We start from the raw sequence: 23,285 nt of genomic DNA, 5'->3' as shown, positions 1-23,285 counted from the left end.
ATTAGTTATCGAAATCGGCAATAGTTGGCTACACTGCTATATGCTGGTACTTTTATCAATTAAAAAGTACCAAAAAACTGATAACATAATTTGTTGATAAAATATAATCCCAGGGCGGCCTTTGATAAATGATAAATCGGAAATCCAATAATTTATACAAGATAAATCCAACGTTAATTTTTTTCTTCAATGTTTACAAACATAATAAAAAATTAGACTTAATATTACTCTAAAGTTCAAACTCGGAAAATATTAATATTGATTCGACATTCTAAATCCCGGAGGACAACTTTAGTTAATTTGTTATTATTGTATAGTGCTATTGTATTAATTTTATTTGCAATCTCCAGACACCATTTGGACTACCATGGACTTAATTCAAGCTGTTAAAATGTATATAAACAAGATGACTGAAGATTGTGGTCCAGGCATGAAAGTACTCCTTATGGATAAAGTCACTGTGAGCATATTGAACTTGTAAATTACTGATTAGCGCAAACATATTCTTTAAAAGAATAATGACTGTTCTTGCCAGTTGAGCTTATAAATTACTGGTCTCCTTTTAACTAGTCACTATTTTCACTAAATGTCAATTTCTTTTATAAATGGTTACTTTTTTACGTATAATTGTGTTAAGCAATATTTACCTAATTTAAAATTTATATTTACTCAATAAATTAACACATAAATTGTGTTTTTATGACAAATGTAATAAATGATTTTCTTCAACATTTTTGTGGGCATACTACTTATTGTTAATTGACACACTTTAAGACTAGACCGATTGTATTATCTATTGATCAAAGAGGAAGCTACAGTTCCATGGAAAATGTTTTTCTTTGAATATCGAGTTGGGAGTAAGACCATTAGTATTATAATTGAAAGTAGAATAATTTGGTATTCTGTCTGTGAATGTGTGTGTTTGTCTATGTCTATACCTATGTCTGTCGATAGCAACTATGTAAATTCAAATTTTTCCCTAAAATTTTATCAGTATGCTTGTTTGGTTGTCTAGATGAACTGAATTAAATTTGGTGGTAATTGGGTTTCATTTTATCAGATTTTTTTTTTACAATTTAAAAAAAAATCTTTAAAGAACATCACCATTACCTGTTAACTACGAGTATTCTGATTTCTAAAATTTTCCAAAAATACATACATAAATCATTCTATTTTGATTGTAACAGACTAGTATTGTGAGTGCAGTTTATTCTCAGTCAGAAATACTTCAACGCGAAGTATACTTATTCGAACAGCTGGACATCAACAACAGTACAGACAATTTATACTTCATGAAATGCATTACGTTTTTAAGACCAACCAAAGAAAACATATCGCTTTTATGTAAAGAATTACGGAATCCCAGATATGGATACTATTATATTTGTAAGTGACATTTTAATTTTTGATGATAAGAATATAAACGGATACGTTTGTTTTGTTTTTTTAGATTTTAGCAATATAATTTCAAAAACCGATATTAAGGCAATAGCAGAAAGTGATACCCAAGAAGTTGTAAGAGAAGTACAAGAATTTTATGCAGATTTTTTGGCAGTCTCGCCTCATCTCTTCTCTTTAAATATCTCCTCTTGCGGGCAATGTAGCTAACATTTAACTTTATTGAACTTTATTATTTCATTGCTTAAAGTTCATTTAATGTGTAGGTCTTTCTTGGGATCCACTGCAGTTGACTCGCTGTACGCAAGGAATTCTCTCAGTATTACTGTCACTAAAAAAATTCCCTTTAATACGATTCCAGGCTTCTTCGAAAATGTGTAAACAATTATCAGAAAAAATTAAGGTGATAAATTGTAATGTTTATTTGACAAAAATATATTTACTATTGATTTTGGATATGTTTTAGGAAGTATTCTCGAAAGAGGAAAATCTATTCGATTTTAAGCAAGGAGATATCCAACCACAAATGTTAATATTAGACAGAAGAGAAGATCCAGTTACTCCATTACTAATGCCAGTAATGTCATAAAAAATACATACTGCTATTAAATCATCTTATTCCTAATGTTTGAAAATATTTTTAAACATTAGATAGATTTAAAAAATTAACGCACTTTTTCATTAAATGAGCTCTTAAACACGTTTATAAACAAATTTTGTGTTTGTTAACAATTTTTGACTTATTCATTTAACAGTAATTTTCATGTAGAATGACGGCGTTTTTTCACTAAACTATTTCCCGCCTGACCCGCTTGGCCTTTTGTCCTTGTTTTTCTCTGAACATTTTAAAAATATTTTACCTGTTTAATAGAAGCCTCTTTTTTTTCTTAACATAGTGGACGTACCAAGCTATGGTTCACGAACTGTTGACCATAAATAATAATCAAGTCGATCTGAGCCATGTAGAAGACATCAAACCCGACTTGCAAAAACTCTTGTTGTGTGCGGAACAAGATGATTTATATAAACAAGTAATTATATTGTTTAATTTTAAGTACTAAATTATGTAGTTTTAATTTGAATTGTAATTTTATTAAACTGTGTTTAGAACATATATAAAAATTTTGGAGAAATTGGTGAGATAATGAAATCACTGATTGATGATTTTAAATCCAAAGCTAAAACCAATCAAAAACTTGATACAATTTCGGACATGAAAGCTTTTGTTGAAAACTATCCTCAATTTAAGGTAAAAACTAAATGATATAACTATTGTCGTAATCTTATAAAATGCCAATTGAATAAACACATATTTTATAAATTATTCTTCTTTCAGAAAATGTCTGGTACCGTTTCCAAACACGTAATTATAATGGAACAACTATCAAATTTTGTATCTCAGAAAAATCTCCTTGAAGTATCTGAATTACAACAACAGATAGCTTGCGACATTCAAACCTCCCAACATTTACAAGTAATTATTTTCTACCACAATGATAAAACAATAATTAAATCAACATGATGAGGCAAGAGGTACAAGCATTTAATGAAATGCAAAGTTAAGTGACGTTGGCTTAAACAATCGGATAGAGAAAATAAGTTGCATTTTATGTGATTGTATAAAAACAGTAATTGTAACCACTTAATAACATCCCAAACTTTTTTTAACCCACTCTCCCCTTCCCTGAAAAAAAAATTCTGAAAAACAGTGTTGCTTAATCTCTTTTGCCTCGTAACCGTTGATAAACGTAACATAATGTGTGATGCTTAATTTTAACTTTATAAACGTATTTAATACTTCAAATTTAGAAAATTAGGGAACTTATCGACAAAGACATTCCAGAAGATGAAGCAAGTAAACTTATTATGTTGTATGCTTTAAAATCGAGCGGTAAAGACAGTAGTAAAGACATAAATAGTCTAGTTCAATTACTTAAATCAAAACGAGTTGCTGAGCACTGGATTGAGGTAAAATATATTTTTTATAATATTAAAGTGTAGTAAATATAGAATTTCAAATATTTTATATTTTCAGCTCGTACACGATATAATGAAATACCAAAGTAAAACATTAGTTGATAATGAAAATACGTTAAAAAATGCAAAACAAATTACAAAACGTTTTTATAAGGTAATTTTATATCAAGTCATAAATTAGCATTAATCCGTAATAATGTTTGTACTTTATTTCAGGACTTGAAAGGAGTTGATAACATATTCACCCAATATGTACCCCTTTTAAAAGAACTTATCGAAGATTTTATCAAATCACGGTTAAAAGAAGAACACTACCCATATATTAGCGACATAAATCAATTTACCAAAAAGTAAGTGAAAAACATATGTTTACTATTTACATTATTACGTTTGGAGGGTTGTTTATCCACAGTTATTACAAGTAAGGCGATGCAGGAAAGCAGCCGGCACAATGTCCTAGAATGTACTGGAATCTTTTCCTGTCTATCTAGTATGATCTATCTAGTGCTAAGACTTTAAGCGAAAATTGAAACCGTTACTGTTGTTTTATACACAATTATTATGTAATTAATAAGCTGAATCACATTTATTGAAAATTGAACAAGTCTTTTAACATTTAGCATTTTCTCAGACCAAATTGGTCTTTTAAATTAAAATTAATCAAAAATTTGTCAACATTTCTGAAAAACACTTAATTTTATCTGTTTAGTAAGGTGCAAGATATCATTGTGTTTGTAATTGGTGGTGTTACATATGAGGAATCTATGGCTGTGCATCAATTGAACGCGGCAAATCCACACGTGAGGATTATACTGGGAGGTAGCAAAATTCATAACTCCCAAAGTTTTTTGAACGAAGTGAAAATGGCTACTTTTGGAGTAGTCAAGACCAGACCTGGATCTCGAAAGCTGTAAATATAATTAGCTAACATTTTGCAATTAGTATTATTATTATTATTATTCGTATACGCTTTGTTATTTATTTTTCTATTTATTTATTATAAGTATGTAATATAATTTATTGTGCTTGAAATTATTTATATATTTATATATATGTTATATTAAATTTTTATTAATCGAATAACTACAACTACTGTTTTAAATGACGACTTGTACAATTATTTTACGAATAACTGCCAACGTTCTTTTAATACATATTGTCTAATATCAGAAAAATAATGTTAGCGATATCCACCAACCTATACCGTACTTGATTTGACGTTATGCAAAAACTCCCTGTTTGTTTGCTACAGTCTGTCGATTAATTGCCACATTGATAATTATTACTAAAATAAAAAGACATTATTATTAGTATATAATATATATCAGGGTGGTCCTTGTTGAAAAATATTTCTATAATTTTTTCATATTTTTATTTCATCCCCTTAGTTTCTCTGTTTGCACGTCATATTTTTAATTATATAGAAACATATAATACAATTTTACTCATGTTTCATTAAGATTATTATTAATTTTATTATAATCTGATGCAAAACCAAATATATACTTGTCGAATATTCAATATTAGATTCGTGTGTAATTTCTATAAATATTCTATCAAAATGCTAATCGCCTTGCTAAGAATTATCCTACTAGACATTCAATTAGAAATTTATGCAAATACGTATATTTTCATATTATTAATAAAAAACTGATGCGCAAATAGGGAGAAATAAAAATATAAAAACATTAGGGATATTTTTTTTTTTTAATATTTGGAACCGTAAGTCGGCCATCCAACGTCATGTCTTATTTAAGGACCACCCTAAAATATATATATAATTATTATTATGTATAACAATCTATATTTTTATTTATAAATCAATGCATGTAATATTTCAAACATTATTATAATATACCTACCGGCTACCTTATATTATATTATAAACAAGGTTGTAGTAAATTATTTGTTATTGTTCTTTGATTTTTTAAATCAATTGTTGTTTGATCTCTCTATTATGAATTGACTATTTTACAAGTACGTTGTATCTATACAGAAAAAAACTCGTACAGTAAGTTTAATAATCATAACGAGAAAACCCCAATACCGGTACCTACCTAGAAAAAAAAAACAACATGAATGAGTTGTAAAAATGACTCGACGCATAAATATTTATCCGTTTATAGTTGTATTTATTGTTCGGTATAAAAATTTCGGTTTTTTTCCTCGGTCAGAGGCATCATTGCGGTTAAGAGCTTAATCTGATGTACAGTGACACCTAAACAAATAATTCTGTACCCACATTAGATACATACCGTGTGAAAAAAATGACTAACACTCGAGATAAAGAATGTCCGGAAAAAAAGATATTAAAAATCATATTTTTCGGAGAAAATATTATTATATCATTTATTTGTAAATACAATTAAAAGGGTATTATGTGCCTCGAAGTACTCGTAGTGTCTCGAGTCGAAAAAATACTATATATATAAATATATTGTATAATATTACTATTTTATTTATATTATATTATACTACTGTGCCCATCCCTGCTTATTGTCTGCTATACGTGTGTACAAAAAATTGGAAACCAGAGATTCGTAGTTTTGATTTTTATGCACGTATAGCGATATATAGCATTAAAATGCATTTTTGACACCTTCGAGCTGTACGCAATCAGCTGTTGATCGAGTAAACCTTAAAATGAATTCTTTATTAATTATATAGATTTTTTTTTAAAACGATACTGTGCGTTTTAAATGGCCTCGAGTTGCTCTGGACATTAAGTGTCAAGGTTACTATAATAATATAGTGTTTGTGCGGTGTGTACTACGATATTGTGTTTGTAGTACCTACGTGCATTCGTCTGGTAAGGGAAGGAAGTGACGGGGGAGTGTATGATGAGGCCGGAATGTTTGTACACACATATTACACACATTTGATCATACTAGAATAATAATAATAGTATTATTTAGAAGAGCAATAATTATTGGTGAACGTTTATATGCGTCATTTTGCCCATTACCGTAACATCAGACCTGAAAGACAGGAAGTGAACCGCACTAACATAAGACTCATGTCTCAAGACTCGTCTTGTCATCATATTATTATAAATATTAACACATGCGTCCGCCGTCGGGCATTTTATTGTTTGTTGACTAGATCGGTCAGAAAAATAAATTGTTTTTTTCCTATTACAATCAAACCGTGTTTACCCAGACTAATAATTCATTTGTTGTACATCACCTTTTTCAACTTTTGGGAAAATACAATAATAATTAAAATTGGTTAATACTAATAAAATTATGATACCTGCTGTTTAAAATTTGACAAAATATTTATTTTTTTATTAATATTTAAACAGTGATTTTTTTTATCATGGGCTATTCAATATCTCGCTGGGTTTAATTAATAATTTAATTTTGTTTTTCGTAGTTTTTTTATATAGTGTGGTCTCGATTTTCCACAAATTTGTTTGTTCCTACCCCCTCCCAAATTAGTTTTTTTATAGCAACTTTTGAAACTTAAATGGTAACGTTTATATTTTATTACTATTTTAAATTAAGAATATTTTACTAAAAATGATGACTGGTTGATAACCAGTTTTGAACCACTTTTTAAAGTTATAAGAGTTTAAAAGTTAGTACGGGAGAAGTGCGGTTGGGAAGTGTGCGCAGATAAAATTAATACTACATTCCACCTTTCCTTCTGCCGTAAACTTGACACTTAAATAATTTCAAATATAGTTGTCCAAAACTGGTTAAAAATAACAGCGTAACAAGTTTTTCGTGACAAGTTTTTGTGACAGTTTTCGGTTTTCAGAGCTAAGACATGAAAATGTCAAAAACCGAGTGAGGTATTGAGTGACCCATGATAAAAAAAAATCGCCCTGTACATGGTGAGAGGAAAAGAATAATATACGATATCATTTTTAGACATCAAATCAAACTGTATTTGTTTTTGGCAATTAGCAAAATATATTTTTAAATACTAGCAGATTGATAATGAATGACCTACCAGACATACCGCATTTTTTGCCACTCTGCAATAAAACATAATATCAGTGTTATTACACAGCAATTGACAAAAAGTAACGAAATATTATTATTTTTTACTATACTACCACAGACATACTAGTATTATACGGCCTGAGCAAACGAGTTCGAGTAAAAAAAAAGTGTATTTTTACATACTTCATTATACATTGCTTTCCGTGAATTAACGACTATAAAAAAAAAAAAACATTTTAACAATGCATTAAATAAATGTTATCCACCGGTTTAAGTGGTTCGTGGGATTCCACGTGAACTTGCGAATCACGTCAGGGTTTTCCTAGATTTAATTTAATTATAACTTTTATCGTTTGTCGCGTGACACCGACAAAACCAAAAGCCGATCGGTCTACTTCAACTTATAACTTATAGTACCCCTCTTCTCCTACTCCTCGAAATTAAATTGACGGTTTTCCCAAATCGTTTTCGGTAACAAGATACCTATCAAGGTTAGGTTATGTACTTTAGTAGAGTAAAAGCCGTAATATAAGCGGGGAAATACATTGAGAAAGACTAAAGATATCGCTTATCATTTTACATAAATATATTATTAGCAAATTGTATACAATATCTACATTTTTCAACACTTGATTACATAACAACTGACAACAGTAGTTGTTATCGCACATCGGGAAAACCCCCGTTATGTATGTTCCGTATACATTAAATCAACAATTAAATGTTCGAACTTTAATTACTATTATTGTTATTTTGTAAAAATTTAAATATGCGAAGGTCATGGCAAATGTCCGCCAAATTCAAAAGTAAATACCTCTAGTAGTAGTAGGTACAGTTGCATTGCACTTGAAAAAAACAATATTTACAAGTACGTTAATAACTTAAATTTTTTGAGAAGTATGATTTTTTATGAAGCTCTTATATGGATTACTTTTTTGGTAAATATACCGACGAATAAATATTAATAGTATGAGGTATTCTGATAATGCACTTGGTGAATGAAAAAGACAATTGAAAACATTTTGAAGTTAGGTTATGCCGTATACAATTTTTGGAACTATTTACACGTTTCGTTGAAAAAACATAATTTTAAAATAGCGTGTCAAAAGACATAACTTGAATCACATAGTTTAGTTAAGCTATCAGAATGCTATGTACTATTAATCATTTCTATTAACATTTGTTGTAGACTGTAGCTATAACAAATAGTATTCATTTTGACTTGGAAGCGTTTTTGATCCCTAGTTTTAGAAATAGCCACAAAAACATCTTTAAAATTTTTATTTTAAACGTTCACATTAAAACAGTTAATATGATAGTATAAATAGTGTGTATCTTACAAGTTACAATAGAAGTGCTTAACATGTTCTTTTAATTTTTCGAGGGAAGAGTATAACTATTAAGTTTGTTGAAATAAAAGCCATCTGTAAAATTTGATCCCTGTTATAACATTAGAATAACGAACGACCCAGAACTGTACTTTTTTGAACTCAATCCAACCCAAATTTAGATGCATGTACGCCATTTGCAAAAAATACTTAAGCTAACGGTAAAAAAACGAGAAAAGATATTACCTATGTATATTTAATATTGACCACATTACTTTTTGACATAAAAAAATACAGCATGTGGGTAAGCATAAATAGGTAGGCACATAATATAATTTTTATGACTCCGGTACCCTCTAATCTCTATATGGGTATTTATGGACAGAAGTAATATCAGTGCAGTATTATAATGAATTTGCTTAGACACGTACCGTTTTACAAGTACCACCGGATAATGTTTTCGTTATCTACCATGTGTGCCTTATCTCTTGTAAAAAAATACACATGCTAACAGGGAAAACCCGATTGACAGTCTCAAATGTCGTTCACCTACGAAAAAAAGAAATTTTACATCTAACGCGCGTTTCGGCATATATTTTCTCCTTTCTTCGCTTTCTCCGCTTTCGGAAATCCCAAACCTATACCATATCTAATATAATGTCTCTCTCTCTCTCTCTCTCTTTGCATAATAATATATTACACGCTGTGCTCTATTGCATTGTACGAAATTTGTATTCGTCGTCGGTGTTGACGAAGGTTATTTGTGTAGGTATAACATCATCATAGGACGTAACCGTTCTCGATGATTTCAAAGGGGTTTTTTTGCGTGACTGTTTCTGCGGATAACAATGATTGTGCTTCTTACTTACTGTACAATAAGTCAATTATGGCTAACCTATTCCATAATTAGGTATCGTAAACGGTACAATTTTCTCGGGGAATTTCATAACGTCAATTATATAATAATACCCCGCACTGTAGTGTTCACCGGATAAACGCAGTCATTATCCTAAAATTGCCCGTGTAACACAACTGTTCCTTCCAGTATTGCCAATATTTCAAGCGACGGTATTCGCAGAAGGCCAGAAAGTATCATTCGGTTTTAGATATTAGATTGATCGATTATTAGAACATATTGCCATTTTGTAAGTGTAATTTATAATGACGTCAAAATGTATCAATCGAAGTACGTGCCTAAATTTAAAGGTGCATTATGATTTATGAATGTATCAACTATCAAGACAATATCATGTATCAATGCCTTTAATTCTGGTAAAAAATGATAAGAATTTCGTTTGGACCGAAAAAGGAGCAGACCTGGCCATTATTTAAATAATTTGAATTTTAAATAAAAACTCAAGTATTCCATAACTTCGAACTTTATAATATTACCTGACATAATAATATTAACTTGACATTTTTTCCAATTGAAAAACTGAAATTTCAATTATGTATTTTGAATATTTATCGTTGTACGAATGTATAACACACTTTTTATTACGACCATGATTTACCAATGCACTATGTACCAACTCTAAAGAGAAAAAAAGATTATACAAGATTATATGGATTTTGTCGATAACAAGTATAGAACCGGTCATTAGCTTGTATTTAAAAATAGCTTTTTATAAGTATTAAATCATCATCAAATAATTTTTAAAGAATGCTTTTGAATAACCCTTAATAAAAAAATAAGTCAAAGGTTTGCGCCAAGAAGGAGGACTTTATTTACAACATTGACAAATTATTACTTTTTTAGGTATACCAATAAGTGTATTATTTAAAATTTTTAAATAATAGAGGAATACTATGTAGAAGTAATTATCGAACATAATATTGTGTATCAACATCAGACATAACGATTGAACTGTGGAGCTACAACTTTTAAAATTTAATAGTTTATACTAGATTATATTTAATAAAATCAAAAAAGATTATATAATAATATGTAGTTTTACATATTTACACGTTTCCAGTTTCTGTCTATGGATTTAGAATCTGTTTACTTTTAGTTAAAATACTCGATGGTAAAAAAAAGCTAACTACGCACCACAAACGTGCATGGAAAATAATAATATATTAATCAGTTTTTGAAATCTGTAAATGGAAATATCTTGAATTTTTTTTATTCACTCTACCATTAGTTTTAGGAAGCATACAAATGAATCACATTCCCTATATAGAATTGATTGTTTTCTTCTTTAATAAACTGTAGGTAGTTTATCGTGGGCAAACCAGCGAATAGCCTAAACCCGGACCAACATAGAGTTGACATGGGAGAATGAAGTTAGTACATTTTTGGTACATTACAAGTGGAAAATAATACTTCAATTATTTCTTCGGTTTAAGGTCATGGTCGCGCTATACATCCAATATGTATGTATTCAATATGGCTAATGACGCACATTCAAATGAATGTAAATTCTAATCAAGGATAAATGGAAACATACGGAAAATGTATCTATCTTTTTAAATTCAATTTCGAAAAAATATTCAGTGCTCGACATTTATATGGTAATTTTATTTGAAACTGAGTTTAGAAAATGTTTCAAAACAAATATATTAGCTGGTATTTTAACTGGTGCAAGGTGCTCTGCTTGTTCATTAACTTGTTGGTTTTAATCATTCAAAACTATTCTTTTTATAAATGAAAAAAACGTGGTTAAGTTCCTTGTAGTTTCCCAAAGAAAAAATAGACAAGAGTTGATAACAAGGTTGGTTAGACTGCTAGCCAAACCAGGGAAATTTTTATTTCAATAACAACTCACAAATAATCATTTGCAAATAATGAATTTATTAAAATATTTTTTTGGCTCACCAAATAATTTTTTTTATTTTGAGACGATTTTATTTGCTGTAATAAATCATTTTTTAACTTAAATACATTTTGTGTATCTACTTATAAATATGGTCGAACAGCCAAATCTCTCTCAGCATACTTTTTTGTTTTTTCACTCCATGCACACACATACACCTCCATAACTTCATTAATCACATTCATCCACTTCTCCTTCGGTCTATCTCTGCCTCTAAATACCTTGTTTTACAAATTCAATTTCACGTTCTTTCCTTCTTTAAGATCACATATACAATTACCAAATATATTTACGTCACGGATAGCAAGTTATGGAAACTGAAAAAAATATGTGTGATCAAATAAGGCAACAAAATCGGGCGGTTAAACTATACTTAAACGACATGACGTCAACCCGTTGTTGCGTACAGCGTATTTATTTATTTAAATCGATGCGACTGTTTTACTTGTAAATTCATCGTTCACATTGAAAGAAACACAAGAATTACTAAAAAATACAAACGATATTAAAATAATAGTAATAACATGATATTAGTTGTTTTTTTTTAGTGAAAACTCGACCAACGTGAATTCCACTAAACATTATGGTAAAAAACAACAGTAGGCCATGTACATAATATATTATAATATTGCCTATGAAATGTAATACGTATTAATAATTATATTTTATGATCCGAAACGTCATCGGCTAGCCACTCGGACGTTGTCTTCGGCGTCTACCACAAGGATACAGGGTGATCCATCTGATGTAACACACTAATTTTCTCGGAAAATATGAATATTTTGATAATTAATTTTTCCTATTCTTGTAGGTACATATTTTACTATATTTTTTAATACTTAGAGTTGAAGTAGTGTCACTGGACACCCCCTTCTATCTCGTCGTCCTCCACTGTAAAATGTTCAACGAATTTACTTATTGTTTTTAACACTAGAAATTATAAATAGTTTTAATAAAAATAAAATAAAAAAATAGAAAATGTTTACCTTCATCTCTTATACGTAAAAGGAGTATGGACTTTATTTATTCACATGGGAATATATGTTTTCAATTCCATAAATATGTAGACAAAGAATTTTAAAAATGTCGGACAATGCAAACATAAATGTGAAATTTATGGACTACTGAAATTCGGAAGACAATTATATGGGGAAATATAATATCTATTTAGTCATAGAAAATTAAAAACATTGGTTCTCTTTTGAAAAAACCAGGTCAATACGTCTTGTTTAACGTAGGAATGAAGATCAAAATTGTCTAAGTATTAAAAAATATAATAAAAAACGTACTTATTAGTAGGTATAGGAAAAAACTAATTTTCAAAATATTGAAATTTGCCGAGAAAATGAATGTCTTACATCAGGTGTATATTTTGTATATATGTTACAACGAGTTACCGCCCACAGCGATTACGCGTCGCGAGCCCATTGTGCTGTCGTATAATAATAATTAATAATAATATTACATTATGTACTCGCTGTATACGTAGTATTGTTCGACGGCTACGTAAAATGTAATTGACGAAAGTTGACGGTAGTAAAAAAATATTTTAAAATTACTATAGGAAATAATTGTCAGACGGCGGATTATGGTATGTACAGGTGTATGCGTGCGTGCGAGCCGTGAGGCCTGCGGTCTCCTACCAACGGGTGTGTGACCTCAGTTCCGGGGAATCCCAGCGCAAAGTGACTGCCGCCGGTTTACACTATCGCGCGCCATGTCGATGGTAATGATTGCCAGACAACGCGGGCACTGCATGTGTGTGTGTGTATTCGAAACCAACGGTTTTCCCCGACGATTAAATTCTCGTGGGTACGCCGCGCTGGTGTCCGTGTGTACTACAGTACACGGGCACCGCAACTATCTTGTTCAATTGGCATTTAGCTATTACCATAAAATAATATCGTGAAAATCCACAGTTTTTTATATTTTTGTTTTCAACTTGTCTCCTCGTGCCGGCCGACCGACCGAGACCGGGCACGCCGAAGAGGAACCAAAAAAAATTACTGTAATATATCAACTTGTTTTTCTCGAATTATTCGTTTTCAGCATATTTTGCGTTTCGTTTTTCGACAATTTTTCGTATACTCGATATTCGAGTATTGTACCCATTGTAGTAAAATCGAATAATCCGGGCTCACGTCGGTACAATGGCACTATGAACACGCGCAAAACGGCCGGTCTTGCACGGTACAGCTAACGCGACCGCCGGTACCGCCGACGCGCACGATATCGGGTTTTGTGTCGACAGACAAAAGGAAAACATGAAGATGATGACTACCATTTGGGCCCGAGCGCTTTTCATAGGTATGAAAAGCATACACGTGTAATTAATGTATTATTAACATCGAAACCATTACACCCGCACCCTGAACACTAGGGGAGTTAGGATTTACTTTTTATTTTAGGAGGGTGCTAACAATACTAGGAAAAAATAAAGCGAATGCTTCAAACAAAACGACCAGAAAACACTTGTTTATGATTTATGTACATAAGTACATGTTTACACTCTAAGTGTGAAATTTAAATACTTTTGCTAAATTCGTAAAATTCACAAAATGGACAAAATTGTAAAAATTTGGGACATATGAATGATAAATGTCAAAATTTAGTTAAATTCTAAATCTTTGATTTTCTTAACAATATGTTCTGTTATTCTAAATCATAAAACTGTTCAGTTCTATAAAAAAAGGTCCTCCTGAAACGTGTTTCCTTTGCCTTCTTAAATCTTAATCTTTACCAATAATGTTTGACTAATGCAACAAAAATGCTATCACATTTTTTTTTATAAATTGTAGACGATCGTGTATATTTCTTGACGTTGTATTTTGTTATTTAATTGTGTATAATTTAACTTATGACAATGTACTTGATCCTATTTGGCGTTTATTATTAATAAAATAAAATAAATGTCACGGGAACACTAATGTTAAATTAACTTATTTATATACATATAAAATATAATATACCTATTATTGTACAATTATAATATAGTATTGTCAGTCGTCTGAAAACAAAATAGTTAATTATACTAACGAAAAGCCGGTGAAAAATATTTTCTTTAAATCAACGTCCAACACCTCGCTTTAATCCATTAGCATGTTATTATAACGAAATATATTTTACTAATTATACAACATTATTATTATTGTTTTATCAGTTACATATTTTTTAATCAATTCCACGTTTTAACGGGCATCGTTAAAATTTTTCAAAAACATTTTAATTAGCTTTTTCCTAATGTATTTTACAGCCGACGATTACTAAATTTGTGTACAGTAAAGTTCGCTGTAGATACAGAAGCCAACATTAAAAAAAAAAAAAAACAATAAAAAATAACGTGTTGGGATAAAAATAGTATTGCACAAGAATAAGAAAAATTATAAATAGCGACGTCGTAGAGAGTTCCAAGTATTTCGAATAAATTATTGTTTTAATAATAGTTAGACGAAAATAAAATATACAACATAGAAGCGCTTTCGGCAAACAGGAAGAGATCCTTGTATTTCTTAATGGTCTTGGTCTTCCTTTCTTAAATTAGCATTTAAATATCTTAAATTGCAGATTGAAAGTTAGCCCTAGAGAGCATGGTAAGGTCGGGGTGACCATTAAAATAGTCGCAAGGGTATTAAGTTGTGAAGTTCGTTCTCACTTGGGAGCATAAAAATACATTTTTTAAATAATAATCTATAGTTGCACCTGTGGCTGTGTTGGTATTCGATTTTTTATTAATCGATTATAGTGTCTGACTGGAGATGAAATTTTGCCTTTTGACGTGTTTGGATTAGAAAAATATGTGTTAGATGTTTCTTTTTGTTTGCAATATTTGATCTTCGGAGGGTAAGGCGGGTTTTCCCAATTTTGTATACGAAACACGTCATCGTAAAAGTCGAACGAGGAAGTTTTCTTGTCAGTCTATCAGGTTCAGGTCACCGCTAAGTATTATTTATCATTATCATATTTGATTTACTCATAGCTGTCACGTCAACAGCAGAAGGGTTAGTCATATTATTTATTATATCAAATTTAACATTCCAATTTTTTACTGTCATAAAAATATATGCTAATAAACGCGTTGCTTTAAAATTTTAACAATTTCTCGTTTTGTACGAAATGTTTTCCACTATTAATGCAAGGTCGGGATTGGTGGTTTTTATTGAGCATGTGGAAAAACATATTGTTTTTTTGTTTTATGAATTAATCTTGTTTTTACTATAACGACTGTTAACGGCCGTTTGAACTATTTTTAAACATTAGGTGGTCAATTTAATTTTAATAAACCTGCTCGACGACCCAATCCGATCCAGTTCAAGGTTTTAACTACGTGTGTTCACTGCTATTTTAAAACAAAAGGGTTGATAAAATTGTATTTTGAACGTCAAAAAAACAAATGGTATACTTTTATGGTTGGAAGGTTTTACATACTATAGGCTCCAATTATTGGTTAAAAAAAGTTGGCACAATCATGGTTTGTTAATTTTTACAGAAGACAATAAATAATAGATAATTACAGAACATTAAACAATTGATCTTGAATCATTTCATTTTTATCTTAGGTTTTTTTATTTTCATACGTATTCATTATTTATTCACAATAAACGTTAATTTATAAATGATGTTTAATGAATTTATGAATGATCAAAATTATAACACGTTTGTTAATATTATGAAATGTTTTAAAAATGGAAAAAAAAAATGTAATGTAGATTTTTAAAAAAAAAAGTTTCATTGTTAATAGGTATTATTGCTTTTTGTCAAATTCATGGTTGTAGTATAATAATAATAGTGTGTAAAATTCATTGAGGGATAACATACCATTTGGTATTTCGTGCGTTTAACGGCGGCTCTACTGCAATGGACAACGGTAGCCCTTCACTTTCGTTCCCACTTCCCCCACTCCTGGACTCCACACTTCTCTTGGTTACTGTAAATAATAACATGATAGTATACTACTTTACAGTTTACGGCAATTGCACTACTACCACTACGTCTCGCCAGTGAGTAGTCAGTTATAGTATTTGCTGAACGTATTTGCTAGTAAACAGTGTATAGTAATCTGTAAAGCGTTACGCGCTACACGCCAAGTTCGTAGTGTCGTCGAATTGATAATATACATTTTTGTTTTGCCGTACGTTTGTTTGTGCTTGAGAAATCGTATCGTTTTGTACCAAAATTTTAATCTAGTCCATTTGTGTTTGTGTTCATTTGTAACAATAAAATTTAATAAATAAATACTTAAGCTATTGCGTAAATTACCTATTACTTAATAGTGTTTTGACGTGTACAAGTGGCTAAAAAATAAGAACTAAGCAGTTATTTCCATGATACTCTGTTGCACAATATCGAATATAATTATTTCGTTATAGTTCTTTATTAGTACCTTACAATATAATATAATTATCTCGCAATAAATTTATTTCATTATCGAACGTTGTACGTCAAAGACGTCTTCATCAGTAACTTGATTATAAAAATACAGTTAAAATTTCTTTCCAAAGCATGTGGTCAAAAAGTAATGCGGATAAATTGAAAATGGCACTTTCAGGAAAACGCGAAAAATTACAATCGTCCAAGACCGATATTACTTCTAAAGAACTTACAAACGTAAAAATGGATTCCGGATTCCTGTCCGACGCCAACCTATCATGCGACATGCTGTCTAAAGAAAATATCGAGTATGATACGAAAAGCGATCACTCCTCTAAAGACGCTGCCAAAACTACTCTAGACAGTGGATTAGATATTGGGGAATCAGAGTGTCTGAGTGAATTAGATGTAGACAGTAAAATTACTAATCAAATGCAGACTAATAGCGAACCCAATTGGAAGTTGTATTTTCAGCCCAACGAAGACGGAGAAACGTATGTATATAATTATTAATAGTTTTATTTTTAAAGTTAATATCACTAAAAAGAGGGTAGGTAGCTCAAATAGTGTACTCACCATAAAAGTAACAAAATTTATTAGGCTAATTTCTTTAATATGTATTATGTAAACATTTACAAAAATAGTCTACACTTACACTTCCTGTTACGATGTATTAAAAGTAGTATGTTATAGCCCGAAAAGTAGTATATTTTTGTCCGTTACATTGAACTATAATACCCTTCCCAATTCACTACAAAAGCTAACATGTTACAATAAAAATAAGTATATTTTACCTAACAAATCTCCTATTGAGACAAACATACTACTATTCGTGAACATCAACGAAACATACTATTTTTCAACGTAGCAAACACAAATGTATAACTTATCAAGACATAAAAAATAATATTATATTTTGTAAATGAGTTATGATGCATATTTTTTAATAAATTACTACGACTATTTTACGCATCTAGTAAAAGTGAAATATAAAGTTATTACTATTTTGTAGCGGGTTTATTTTATTTATAATTCATTATAAACATTTTAATTATTTACAGGCAGCTTCATTTGACTATATTACATGGATACATAGAAGCATCAAAGCGGTTAATTGACATTTGTCCTGATTCAAAGTATCTTGATATTCGAAACGACAATGGCCAAGTAAGTTTAAATTTTTTGTATGAGTTTTAAACTATTAGGTATTGTGTACTTTTTTTAAAAAATATTGATCAATTGACTTTTTAGCTACATTTTGTAGATTACATATTATAATTTTATTTCGTTTGACCCAGTTAGATAAACAGCTATTGCAAAAGTATATTTTTTAAAGTTTATACAATGTATTTTGTCGTTAGTATTTTCACAAATTATAAACATTTTATATAATATGTTAGGTATAATATTTGAGTGTTAACATTGAGATTATGGGAAAACTGAGTAATAGGTTTTAGTGTCTACTGTCTTATAGTTGCTTCACCACTATCAATATTGAGACAATGTTTATCCACTTTTATTTAATTTAAATAACAAATATTTTTTTATATACATTTTAAATACATAATTTATTTTAATCATCTCTCTGACTTACAGGCTCGTGCCTCACTACTAGTTATTAACTTTCTGTTAAGAAATTATGTAATGTGTAATTGAATGTATTCCGAGTTAGAGGATAATGATGAGCAGAATACTTAAACCGTGAAATTATATTTATAGGCTAAGAATTTAACTTTGGTTCAAGAGGTATCTGGCAGCATCCAGAAAAAATATTTGATTAACTCTATTTATGTCAGAATCAATATCTATAATTAAAAGTTAATACTAATTATTGATATAAGTATGCTCTTAAAATGTCTTAAAACCTGAGAACTAAAAATTTGTAATATTCATGGTTAAATTAAAGTTATTAATTATTTTAAACCTTAATAGCATTTTAATTAGTTAAATTTTAATCATATACAAACAAATATTGCACGTTATTCCTGTGGTATTCCTAAGTTCAACTTATACATGCTTAACTATAAAATTGAATTGTTTCAACATTTGTATCTGGTGTGGCTCACTTTTGTGCCAGTCCTGTAATATGTGTAGGAAATCAAAAGTAAAAAAAAATAGGGTGAGTCACCATTTAATTTATACACTAATAAAATTAGTAACTACCAAGTATCGTTGAAAATGTATTCAATTTGTTTTCCTTATAAACATTCTTATGCAAAATAGTTTCAATATATTTTGTTGTTTGACTATTCTCCTTTAAAAATTATTATATTATGTTACTGTCAACTTTAGTTTTACAAATGACAATATTTAATCATTTTTAATTTAAGTGTAAGTAAGCTAATAATAATAATGACTGTTAGACAACCAACCAGTATTAAATAATTAAGAATATGTCTGCGGCTAAAAACATTTAACAAATTTACCACAAATACTGAAGTGGCGTAGTTGTAGGGTATATGCTCTATGTACCCACCTCACCCTTTTCACCCTTACACCACTGAGGGATTGAAAATTAATATTACGCTCTACTGGCCTCTTTTCTTCCTGTCTTTTACTGTGATATTAACTTTTACATGTAGAATATTTATAATCTAACAATATGAAAACTTTTAATTAATAATACTTGTTTTGTTGTACTTTTTCAGACTGCCCTTCATTTAGCAGTTTTGACGAGTCAGTGTGAAATTGTTCATCATTTAATGATTGCCGGCGCCAATGCAGAAATATTAGACTTTAATGGTAACACGGCAGTGCACTTAGCGTGTTATGTCGGTAAATTGGATACTTTGCGAATAATATCTAATTACGTTCTACTACCAAAATTGTTAGACTTGGTCAATTACGATGGTAAGCAAATTTATTAAGCATTAAAAAATAAAATATAGTTAACACATTTAGAACACTATTGCTAACATATTTTTATAGTTGGTAATAAAATATCATGATACATGCATAAATCATAATGCACTTATAAATTGAAGTACTTCAATATATATATATATATATATATATTCAATAGGTACATTTTATGTTATAATATATTATATTTACATTGACAATAGGGCAATATATATTATAGTAATTTTGCAAATTGGTCGCCTTTGCTTAGTTCTGAGATACATATTTCAGGTACATTTCTCTTTCTTTAAAAAATAAATTTTTGTGTCCATATTATTTTATTTTATTTTCATAACTTAAACAACTGTGGGAAAAATTGGACAAATAAATATTCTATTCGGTTTTAAAACAATTAATATTTTAAAACTATTTTCAACTATTAAAATAAAATATATTTTTATACCAAATTTGACTGTATTAACATTCAATATGTATAAATATTTATATATTCAAATAAAGAACCTGCAAGTCAGGAAGAAAAAGAATAACTGCACAAGACGCGTTTTTTATAATTATATATAAATATATTAAGTACAATACGTTGTCCTTGATTTTTCTCCAACCAGACACCAGTTAACAGGTTTGGCCGTGGTTTGTAAAGATTACTATTGTAATTTTTTTTTATAGTGATGCTATGTGAATGTATTTTGACTGAATATTATATGTGTCTTCAATGTATTAATAGTAGTGTATTTTTATAAACTTTGCTCTAAACTATATGAGTGCCAAAAAAAATTGGTATTCTGTATTTATCTACATATATTTAAAAACTTACTATCGTTGTATTAAAAAAAATACAGGGTTATCCAAATTTCATGTTACATTGAGTTTTTCAACCAAATAACTATTTAACCTTTTGTCAGTGTGTGTTGGCTAAAAATATAATGATATCTCATTTACCTACGAGTAAATGAGATATCATTATATTTCCATGGTTTTCCATATGGTTCCATAAATCCTAAGATGCTTGACAATGGGTTAAGATAACCGAGTTTCTTAAAAAAATATATAAAAGTTTATACAGGTATGGGGCGGGCTTACATGTGCTGGTACAAATGTTTATGTAGAATGTAGATTTTGAAAAAAATGTTGTCGATTTTTTTTAAAAATGATTAAGTATATTATTCTATATTTTTTTTAAAGTAAACCTGGGGATAATTTAAATTGTTTTTACTTAAATACAAGTTTAAATAATTATCAAAACAAAAATTGATTAAAATTAAAACAAAAAATAAATTTGACTTGAATAATATTTAAAAAGAAAATTAAAAACGATAACTCAAATATTTGTTTTCTAAAGGAAGAAAGCTACGATTCCTTGAACATTTTTTTTTTAGAATTTTGGGATGTGATTAAGATCAATGTGTTTTTATTTAAATTAGAACATCTTGGAATACTGTCCGTGTGTGTGTGTTTGTCAGTGCAATTCCTATGTCAGTCAAAAGCGCTTGCATGAACTCAAATTTTTCCCTATGGTTTTACCAGGATGTTTGTTGGGTTTGGATGATTGCGTATTGTGTTTATTTTGACGGCAATTTGTTTTTCTTACCATCTGTTAAACTTAGGCGTCTGAAATTTGCACAGTTTGTGAACTGGTTGAATTTGATATGTGATACAATTTTCAGGTTTTCTTGTTTATGTTAATTAAAATCGTTTAAATAAAGAATGACAATTTGTCAATTTAATATTTTAGTGTGTTCTCTATGTTCTGTTTCAGGTTTGGCTTGTATTCATATAGCGACAATCGCGAACCATTTAAACGTAGTAAGATTTGTAGCTAATAATGCCCGAAACGTTAATATTACTGTAAGTCAAATAGTTAATAACATTAATAGTAAAAAATTAAATAGTTTATATTATAATTTTTTTTTTTATCCAGGACTATAAAAGCGGTTATACAGCATTACATTTTGCAGTAGCGCTCAACAGGGCAACTCTAATTGAATGTCTATTGGATAAAGTAGATCCTAATGTCGAGAGTTACGCAGGCCGTTTAGCTTTCGAAGTTGACGATTATGATGACGAAGAAGAAGATGATGAAATTGTATGTACTTAGTTTAAATTAATTTTAACACATTTTTTAATTCTTTTTTTTTTTTTTCAATAAAATTTATGCTCAATTATATTTTTCAGAGTGATGACCTTGTAAATTCAATGAATGTACTTCAGTTTCCTAACAACAGTAGTCCAGTAATTTGCTGATCTATAAGATATGAAGATAGCTTTTATACAGAATTTTTAAACATCCTAGACTAGACAGTCAATAGCGCCACCAGCTAATATTTTCATATGTATATTTTTTTTAATAATTTTAATTTTAAATAATTTTAGCATGTAAAAATGGAATTTAACGACAAACATTTTATTTTGTTGTATTTTTTAAATTATTATTATTGATGTCATGTTGTGAATTATTAATTTAAGAGTTATTATTGAACATTACAAACGCACTTTACTTGTTATGTGCGTGCAATATCCTTTTATCAGTGTTTCTATTATTGTTTAGTTTACAATCTGTCTAGTTTTAATAAAAAAAAAAATATATATATATAGCTTTAATTATTTTAGGATTCATTTATTTATTTTTCAAATAAATGTTTTTCTATAGTTGATTTGTTTGTGTTTGTTTAATAGTCTCCTTTTATATTTAAAATTAATTTAAAAGTTCAGAATTGAACAGTTATTTTACAATAGATTGTTTTCCAATAATGTGTTTACAATATGTACCGATTTTGTATTGTTGACTTATAGTGTAAAATGTAGCTAATTATTTTTACAGCATTATAAGATGGTGTCATAAAGCCTATAATTCAAAACTGAGATATTAAATAGAAGCAAATCTAGTTAACACATTTTGTTCAACAAACAAATTATTCCTATTTAACATTTTTGAACATAAACATAAAACTAAGTAAGGATGTGAAAGGAAAATATTAATTCTTAAAATGTCTAATCATTATTTCAAAGTAAATACTTATGAAGCTGGTGATGAAAAAAATTACATTTTTTTTTTATATCAAACAGATTAACTTGTATTTTAACAAACCTGGGTATTATTTTAATACAAATGCAGATAATTAATAAAGTTGTATTTTTATTTGACCAAATAACTACATAATAACTTCAAATAAATATTTTATGTTTAAACAAAAATAAAATCGGATAAATACTTAAACCGTTTATTTTTATTTTTTTTATAACAGGTTATTTTTAACATTCAAATAGAAATGTTTCAAAATTAGCTAAATAAAGGTAATGTAATTAAAATAACTCATTAAATCAAATTGTTATTTGTTATCAAAATAAAAATAAAAAAACCAGGTGTTTTTTTACTTTTATACTCTTATAGTTTGTGGGGGCAAAGTATAATAATTTGGATCTATACAATAACTATCGCGTCGGCGTTGGCACTGTAAAAAAAACTAGCGGAATAAGAGTTTACAGAATATGATAATATTTTATCAGCAATTCATTTATTTTAATTTGATAATTGGCAGCACTGTCCGGTTGTTGTTCCGACAATTTTTCTAGAATATTCTGTGATTTTA

At 29.1% G+C, this 23,285-nt stretch overlaps 2 protein-coding genes across 3 annotated transcripts; both read left to right on the top strand.

Moving 5' to 3' along the window:
* The first annotated feature begins 121 nt into the window (after nucleotides 1-121).
* Nucleotides 122-4,458, top strand: LOC126834275 (vacuolar protein sorting-associated protein 45). Its single transcript, XM_050566078.1, has 12 exons — nucleotides 122-460; nucleotides 1,188-1,386; nucleotides 1,451-1,600; nucleotides 1,665-1,801; nucleotides 1,865-1,975; nucleotides 2,295-2,429; nucleotides 2,507-2,647; nucleotides 2,735-2,872; nucleotides 3,208-3,366; nucleotides 3,434-3,529; nucleotides 3,592-3,725; nucleotides 4,085-4,458. The coding sequence occupies exons 1-12, from the start codon at nucleotides 368-370 to the stop codon at nucleotides 4,287-4,289; spliced, it is 1,698 nt and encodes a 565-aa protein (XP_050422035.1). The 5' UTR covers nucleotides 122-367; the 3' UTR covers nucleotides 4,290-4,458.
* Nucleotides 4,459-13,355: 8,897 nt separating this feature from the next.
* Nucleotides 13,356-22,245, top strand: LOC126834750 (NF-kappa-B inhibitor cactus-like). Of its 2 annotated transcripts, XM_050566906.1 has the most exons (7): nucleotides 13,356-13,776; nucleotides 17,015-17,330; nucleotides 17,898-18,003; nucleotides 19,485-19,686; nucleotides 21,455-21,543; nucleotides 21,617-21,781; nucleotides 21,871-22,245. In XM_050566906.1, the coding sequence occupies exons 1-7, from the start codon at nucleotides 13,734-13,736 to the stop codon at nucleotides 21,937-21,939; spliced, it is 990 nt and encodes a 329-aa protein (XP_050422863.1). In that variant the 5' UTR covers nucleotides 13,356-13,733; the 3' UTR covers nucleotides 21,940-22,245. The 2 variants fall into 2 exon arrangements, with proteins under 2 accessions (XP_050422863.1, XP_050422861.1); XM_050566904.1 differs by lacking the exon at nucleotides 13,356-13,776 and having other exon boundaries at nucleotides 16,428-17,330; nucleotides 21,871-22,244.
* Nucleotides 22,246-23,285: the final 1,040 nt, after the last annotated feature.

Source organism: Adelges cooleyi, unplaced genomic scaffold (genome assembly GCF_023614345.1).
Source record: "Adelges cooleyi isolate 19-005CV unplaced genomic scaffold, UGA_ACOO_1.1 ACOO_flye_CR_arks_rails_tigmint_CR_PRNA_21, whole genome shotgun sequence".
Taxonomy (NCBI): Eukaryota; Metazoa; Arthropoda; class Insecta; order Hemiptera; family Adelgidae; genus Adelges; species Adelges cooleyi.
Note: the sequence above shows the minus strand (reverse complement) of the source record. Positions and strands in the feature narration are given on the sequence as shown.